The 8,002-nt window shown below is 42.7% G+C and overlaps 1 protein-coding gene across 1 annotated transcript in view; it reads right to left on the reverse strand.

Annotated features, from left to right (window-relative positions):
* Positions 1-2,826: 2,826 nt before the first annotated feature.
* The window catches only part of LOC119322718 (kinesin-like protein KIN-7D, chloroplastic), an 18,592-nt gene continuing 13,416 nt past the window's right edge, over positions 2,827-8,002 (reverse strand). The window contains exons 16-23 of the mRNA XM_037596222.1: positions 7,060-7,215; positions 6,674-6,895; positions 5,918-6,058; positions 5,704-5,829; positions 5,567-5,617; positions 5,019-5,066; positions 4,721-4,921; positions 2,827-3,723 (exon numbers count right to left, since the gene is read on the reverse strand). Coding sequence (XP_037452119.1) covers positions 3,199-3,723; positions 4,721-4,921; positions 5,019-5,066; positions 5,567-5,617; positions 5,704-5,829; positions 5,918-6,058; positions 6,674-6,895; positions 7,060-7,215 — 1,470 coding nt within the window. The 3' untranslated portion in view covers positions 2,827-3,198. The remainder of the gene's footprint in view (positions 3,724-4,720; positions 4,922-5,018; positions 5,067-5,566; positions 5,618-5,703; positions 5,830-5,917; positions 6,059-6,673; positions 6,896-7,059; positions 7,216-8,002) is intronic.

Below are 8,002 nucleotides of genomic sequence, written 5' to 3' on the forward strand. Positions count from 1 at the left end.
ACTAACCATCTACGTGGGAGTAGTTATGGGTATCCCGGCGTCGTGGTATCAGCCGAAGCACTTCAGACGTCAGCGACGGAGCGGCGCGCGCCGGATTGGACTGGAACGCCTGCTAGGCTAGGTCTGCTTCCGGCCGCCCTCGCAACGTGCAGCTGTGCTATGGGCGATGGGCCCAGACCCCTGTGTGCTTAGGTTTAGACCAGCGTGCTGGCCTCTCTGTTTTGCCTAGGTGGGGCTGCGACGTGTTGATCTTCCGCGGCCGGGCATGACCCAGGAAAGTGTGTCCGGCCAAATGGGATCAAGCGTGCTGGGTAAGTTGGTGCACCCCTGCAGGGAAGTTAATCTATTCGAATAGCCGTGATCTTCGGTAACAGGACGACTTGGAGTTGTACCTCGACCTTATGATAACTAGAACCGGATACTTAATAAAACACACCCTTCCAAGTGCCAGAGACAACCCGGTGATCGCTCTCTAACAGGGCGACGAGGAGAGGATCGCCGGGTAGGATTATGCTATGCGATGCTACTGGAGAGGTTACTTGGAGATGCTACTTGAAGATGCTACATTGAGGACTTCAATCTACTCTCTTCTACATGCTGCAAGACGGAGGCTGCCAGAAGCGTAGTCTTCGATAAGACTAGCTATCCCCCTCTTATTCTGGCATTCTGCAGTTCAGTCCACTGATATGGCCCTTTACACATATACCCATGCATATGTAGTGTAGTTCCTTGCTTGCGAGTACTTTGGATGAGTACTCACGGTTGCTTTCTCCCCCCTTTTCCCCCTTTCCTTTCTTTCTGGTTGTCGCAACCAGATGCTGGAGTCCAGGAGCCAGACGCTACCGTCGACGACGACCCCTACTACACCGGAGGTGCCTACTACTACGTGCTGCCCGCTGACGACGACCAGGAGTAGTTTGGAGGATCCCAGGCAGGAGGCCTGCGCCTCTTTCGATCTGTATCCCAGTTTGTGCTAGCCTTCTTAAGGCAAACTTGTTTAACTTATGTCTGTACTCAGATATTGTTGCTTCCGCTGACTCGTCTATGATCAAGCACTTGTATTCGAGCCCTCGAGCCCCCTGGCTTGTATTATGATGCTTGTATGACTTTTTATGTTTTAGAGTTGTGTTGTGATATCTTCCCGTGAGTCCCTGATCTTGATCGTACACATTTGCGTGCATGATTAGTGTACGATTAAATCGGGGGCGTCACAGGGGGGGGTACTCAAACCGGAATAGAAGGAGAAGAAAGCGAAAAGAGCCAAGTGGAAACAGGTCGGCCTAGAAAGACGCATGAGTAGAAACGCTTGAGGCGAGGTGGTACTCTATCTTGTAGCAAACGAGATATATCATCCGCGAAGGGGGGGGGCATGGAACCACCATGCAAGTAGGCCGCCCCTCGCCCCAAAGAATAAGTGAGACCATGGGCCCACCCTGGCGAAGAGGGGTTGGGTCAAGCCTGCACACAAGATAATTTTATTGAATTTTCAAACTTCAGTAAATAACATAGGCCACAATTGAGGAGGCGGTAGTCGACAAGAATGTCTCCTCCCCCTCTGGTGTGCTGGGGATACCACTGTCCTTCTGACCATCCAACCACAAGTTGGTGAGCATGTTTGGTGCTTGGTTAATTTGTGTTTGTGTTGTTATCTGTCGGATTGTTTAGATGACATATGGGAGATCAAAAGCAAATCTAGGAGAAATCCATTTTGGATATAGTTTTTTAGTATGAGTTGAACTAAATGCCAAAGATGTAATTGCAGAAATTTTGGAGGATGCTTAAAAACAATTCGCCAAAATATGGAGGACAAGTGAATTGGACTATGCCACTACAATTATGATTTCTCTGGTTCATACAGATGTTGTTACGACACCCGCAAAAAAAAAGGTGCTATTACGAAACCTGTTTCTGAGAAATGCATACAACTTTGCGACACACTTTCAGATGGCACTGTTATATTTTAATACACTAGGACCTTTTATTGTCCATAGCCTCGTTTAGTCCCTTTATCATCACATATCTCATGTCAACGCAATGATGCCCCTTCCTGCCGCCTCTTTTCCTACGCCGCCTTCTTCCTCTTGGAACTTCCTCTTGGAACTGCCATGATGACATTGCTTTGACGGAAGATCACTATCAATGTGCCCTGAAATGGTGTATGAGCAGAACCACAATATGCTTTTGTTCTTCTCCATTATCCCAATGAACACTTTCCCTTTTCTGGAAAAACAATGATAAAAAAATGAAGTACCAAATAGTAACCATCTCTCTTGTACAATCTGAATCAACCGCCGGGAAGCTCTGGTTTATATAGCCAGAGAGATATGCATCATGCATATATTAAGCTCCTTCACGGTTTTATTGCTAACCAACCAAGACATTGCATCCATGTGTTCTATTTGTGCAGCATGCAGTCTGTATGAAGATCTAAGCACAAACCATGTGGTGACAGACTGACAGAACGCATAACTCACTATCCTGGGAGAATATAACAAAATGTCAAACTTTATCTCCACGTCATAATCTCCCAGTGTTCAGGAAATAATAATAAAATTGAGCGACTTTACACGTCTCTCCTCAGACACGTGGTAAAAACAAGCAACGATATGGGATACATATGTCATCAATAATGGTGGACGTGGAAAAACTGAGTTTCAAAGACCCGACGACAGTCTCAGGAATATGACCCTCCAGCTACACAATCAAACAAAATGGGACAGCAGATTGTTTTTAGGCGTCCAGAATTTTTCAGAACTGACATAGCACAACAAAACCAACATGGCATTTCCGAAAACAGGAGGTTATGCTTTGATCATACAACTATCCTTCAACAAAACCAACATGGCATTCTCCTATAATATACACATTCCAGTTTGATATTCTTCCAATCCAATTGCAGGACGAACAGATGAAAAACAAGTTACTACGTTAGACATCTCACATCTGGTACAGGCACCAGAGACGTTTCTCTTCATTATCACGACCATGTTCTAGGAATTCCAAAATCTCATTACAGCAATGGTAGGAAGCTCTCAGCAGTTGTTAGCACACCACTCTCCACTACTACTCACAACTTTGATTAGCCCAAGAATATACAGGGGACGACACTAATTCACAAAGAAAACCGACCCATACCACCAATCTTGCATACATACAGAAAAGCCCATACCCAAGCCAAAACAAGCGTTTGATTAGGACTCAGGAGCCATTATATTTGGCCTCCAAATCCTCATGGTCATCATCCCCACGAGACTTCTTCAATTTTGCCACTAGAACCCACATGTTTGCCAGCTCACTCTCCAAGAAGGCCTCCTTTTGCTTTGATTCCTCGACTTTCCTTTGGAGTTCTGCTTCTTTTTGTTCCTTCTCCGCAAGGATGGTTTCTAACGCTCTCTCCCTCTCTTCTCTTGCATTGCCATCTCTTCTGCTAGCTGGTTCATTTCGTCTACTCATGCTCTCTCGCCTAGCAGTACCTCTTGGTCCATTGCTTACTCTGCGAGGGGTTGGACTTCTCTGCGATGCTAACTCGGAAGCAAGCTTCTCATTTTGGTTCATGAGTTTGGTCACTTCTTCTGACAACGCTTTCAATTCCACTCCTGCAGCCGAAGCCAAGCCTTTTGCATATGTACTTTCCTCTAATAGCTTCTGATTGCGAGCCTCGAGTTGAGCTTTGACTTCGGTGAGTTCATGTACCCTCTGCTTTAGCTCACCAAGCTCAAGTGACTGAAGATAGGGGGGAAAAAAGGAAACAGTAGAACAAATAAGCAGACTTCATAAATGTTGATGGCATTTCTAAAATATACACTTAGGGAAGATAATTAAAAATACTACTCCCTCCGATCCATATTACTTGTTGCTCAAACGGACGTATCTAAACATATTTCACTGCTAGATACATCCGTTTGTGTGACGAGTAATATGGATCGGAGGGAGTAGCATATTACGGGGAGTACATCACAAAACTTGAAAGAGCAATTGCCTAGTTGCACAAATCAGTTTAATGAACACCTCATTGAACAAATCAGTTTAATGCAGACCTCACCATGGGACACGGGGTCAAGACAGATTTTCACACTGATAAGAATGTTTGTTTTTGATATCTGCCTGCGTAGCTCAGAATCAGACCGTTATTTATTAGTAAATTCATTACAACAGGTTTCACTTATTGGGAATGAAGTGTGCACACATGTGATAAAATCCTTGGAGAGTTTAGTGTTAGCAACCCATTAATACGACAAGAAACCTTAGGAAATGCTCAATGGTGTGATGTCAGTTATCTTGTCAGTTTTTCGCACATGTGAAGAGAAAGTGTGGCAACCTGTTGACGAAGCTTATTAAAAAATGTTGAGCGATGGGATAACTCAGCCATAAGACTCGAGAGATAAAAGAGATAACAGCTAACATTATAGTAGTTGGGCTTTAGAGATATGGCTTGGGTACGAGACTCAGGAGATATAAGAGACAACAACTTGTCTTTAGTGTTGTCTCCGGATGATATAGATGAGTCTTAAGAGATAGCAGCTGTGTTACCTATGTAACTAATTTGAAGGCAAAATAAAATTAAAAATCGTGTTTGCTGAGCACAATGAAGTTCCAAAATATGGCAGAAGTAGGACCTGATGGTTAAAAGGAGAAGTTTCTGTTTCTAATTGATAAACTGGTTCGTATCTCCTGGGCGTAGTTATGAATAAAGTGCAAGCAAGGGCGCAGCCAAGCAAACCTGCTGTTCCTTTTGCAGTTGTTCAGCAGAGATATCCCTGGAAACTGGTTTTTCTTGATCACTGTGTTGTTCTTCATGGTTTACTCCTGAACTATTCTGCATCATAATGCTATTTGACAGTGAATCCTTAGCTTGAAGAGCTTGGGAAAGATGTTCTTTAAGGCAAGCAACTGCCTCTTGTAATTCCATGCACTCAGTTGTCTGTAACACAATAAATTCAAATAAGTGGTATGAATTGATCGTCATAGTTATACTGTTGCACTTACAAGAAAAGGAAGCAAATTCTAGTACATCTAACCTTTTCCTGTAGCTGCTCTTGTATTACTCTGTTATCTGCTACCTTCACCTGCAATAAGAAACAGCAAATCAGGCTTAGTGGCCAAGACTTGGTCTGACACACTCATATCATAGAAGCTGTTCAAAAAACTAGAAAAAAACTTGATCTGCGCAGAGCTGTATCTAGAGGTGCACAATTAATCCACACAAAACTGAATCTATATTGGGCCTAACAAACCTAACAAACCCGAATGGAGTTCATATTTTACCCAAATATTCATCAACTTGTGTTCTGACATGTTCTTAATTTTTGTTTCACGAATCAAACTTACTACAACTCCACAATATTAGTATACTAGAACAATTGGGATAATACATTCCAAAGGGTACAACAATGTTCTTCGTTTCTTTCACGCCTCCACCTTACTTACCCACAATATTAGCCTACTCAAGCAATTGAAAATGACAAACTATGAAGAGCAAAAAAGAAAAGAGCAGCAACAGGTGTGAATTAATACTAGTATATGGGACAACAACAAAAGGGCGGAGTACCATACACGATTTAAGTACCTCGAGTTCGAAAGATTTCTCATTAAGTTGCTCAAGTAGTTCCCCGTAAGACTGCAAAACAAATAAAACCATCATATTGGTACACGGAATGTTCAGAAAGGTATTAGTATAAGACCAAGATGATGATAGAATATTACCGGTGAAAGATCTAACTTGTCAACCTTCACTTGACTATTTGACAAGGAATGAGGCATCTGTTTTTCTAAAGATGATATCTGCTGCTGCTTTGCCTTAATTTCGTCACTGATCTTCTTCATTTTCATCTTCAAATGCCAAAAGATTGAGCTTCACGAGATGAAAATCATGTAACAACTAACAATACATTAAGTCCTAAATCAGACAAGAGATTACCTGAATTTTCTCACTATTCGGGTTTCTTCCAGCTTCCTCAGTGAGGCGCTTTAGAACACTTGTATGAAGTGCAACCTCCCCTGATAAAATCTTTAATTGCTCTCTTAGTAAGTCAACATGGTCGATTGTTTTTGTGCTCGCCTGTGATCACACCACACATGAAAGAATGTCGTTAGACGCACCACAATGAACTGAAAATAAATAAGAAGAGAACACGAATGACTAATCCCATGTGGTCCAAAATAGGTAGCTGTATCTTAGTTTAAGTGTTAACAAATAACCGTTCAATTTAGAAACTATATTAGTCTTCTTCATAGATAGTAGCTGCTATGTAGTACTCCCTCCGTTCGGAATTACTTAGTCACAAAAATGAATAAGAATGGATCTATCTACAACTAAAATACATCTAGATACATTCATTTCTTGGACGAGTAATTCCGGACGGAGGGAGTACAATGTTTTCCTGTAATATTTTGTTCTCAAAATATAAACTATTATCCATGCACAGAACTTGATTATTATTTTCTGAAATATGATATACTACATAAAAATTATTTTATTAAGTATTAAGGAATTTCAGGAAATAATTTGCCCCAATTTGAAATGCTAATTGAGTACTCATCACATGTCTGCATGCGATACTTTCAAAGTGAGACTATATTTTTGTGCATTGCACATATCAAATTTCGTGCAGTGTGCAACTGGACATTTTCCACCTGATAAAGCTTGGTCTTGCTAAAAGATAATGTTTCCTACCAGAGATGCTTCTTCTCCAGTAAGACCATCAGAAGGAAAATCCCCATGGCCAATGCTCAGCATATCAGCTGACTCACTCTCATTAACCAACGAAGTTGATATTCTTGGTTCTGCAGGAAAATTCAGACTCTCCCCAATAGGTGTTGAAGGAGCAGTTGATTTAGTCAAACTGGACTTATCGCATTCTGAACTTGTTAGAGTAGAAGCTCCACCATCGCGTTTCTGGAAAAGAGAATAAGAAGAAAAAAATGTACCATGTGAATGGATTATTTTCTTATTAAGAAAACAGATGGTTTTCTTTATTTGATACCACTTGCATTTACACAAAAGAACAATTGAATATATGCAGGAACCATACACTATTAAGAAATGCCATATTTGCATACCCGAATTTTGAACCAGTTAAGTAGTCCTTTCCTGTTCTTTTTCTCCTCCTTCGAAGAGTCTTCAGGTGTCACACCAAATCCTTCGCCAGGAGTGAGTAATTCATTGCTTTCATTATCCAACATGATATCTCGCCTTCTGTACGGGAGGTAAGCCAGCTGCAGTTTAGCAAGAGAATTTTAGATATATGAAGTTACCAAGATAATTGTAATTAAGTACTCCCTCCGTCCGGAATTTCTTGTCATGGAAATGGATGTATCTAGCCTACCCCAACTTGCTTGGGACTAAAGGCTTTGTTGTTGTTGTTGTTATTGTTGGAAATGGATGTATCTAGACGTATTTTAGTTCTAGATACATCTGTTTTTATCTATTTCCACGACATGTAATTTGGGACGGAAGGAGTACTACTGTTATGACCGGTTTGGTCTATACAAGGAAGAGGCCCACCGGGCATTAGTATTAGGGGCTTGACCCACAAGTTATCTTAGGCAAGTTATTTTAGGCAAGTTATCTTAGGCTAAAGTTATAAATACTAGTTGTAAGACATCGTTTGAGATCAAGCAATAAAGATAGTTCTATCATATTGCCCGGCTCCAGAGGAGCCGGAAACCCTAGCCGCACCTTGCTCTAGCCGCCGCCGCCCTTCTTCTCCCTCGCGACGGCGCCAACACGCCGGAGCCGCCGCCCTCGCCCCCAACCCTCGCTGTTCTGCCCGTATAACCTACGGAGTAGAGCCGGTAGGAACCCTAGTCCTACCAATTTGGTATCAGGTACCCGGGTTTCGACCATGTCTTCGCCACCTCCAATTCCGCCGCCGCCACCACCACCGCCGCTGCCCATCAACTCCACCACCGCCGCCGCCGCCAACTCCTCCACCGCCGCCGCTTCCGCGCCGGGCGTCACGGCCTCGCTCTCGTCGGGCGCTACGGCATCGCTCTCGGCGCC

This window comes from Triticum dicoccoides, chromosome 6B (assembly GCF_002162155.2).
Source record: "Triticum dicoccoides isolate Atlit2015 ecotype Zavitan chromosome 6B, WEW_v2.0, whole genome shotgun sequence".
NCBI lineage: Eukaryota > Viridiplantae > Streptophyta > Magnoliopsida > Poales > Poaceae > Triticum > Triticum dicoccoides.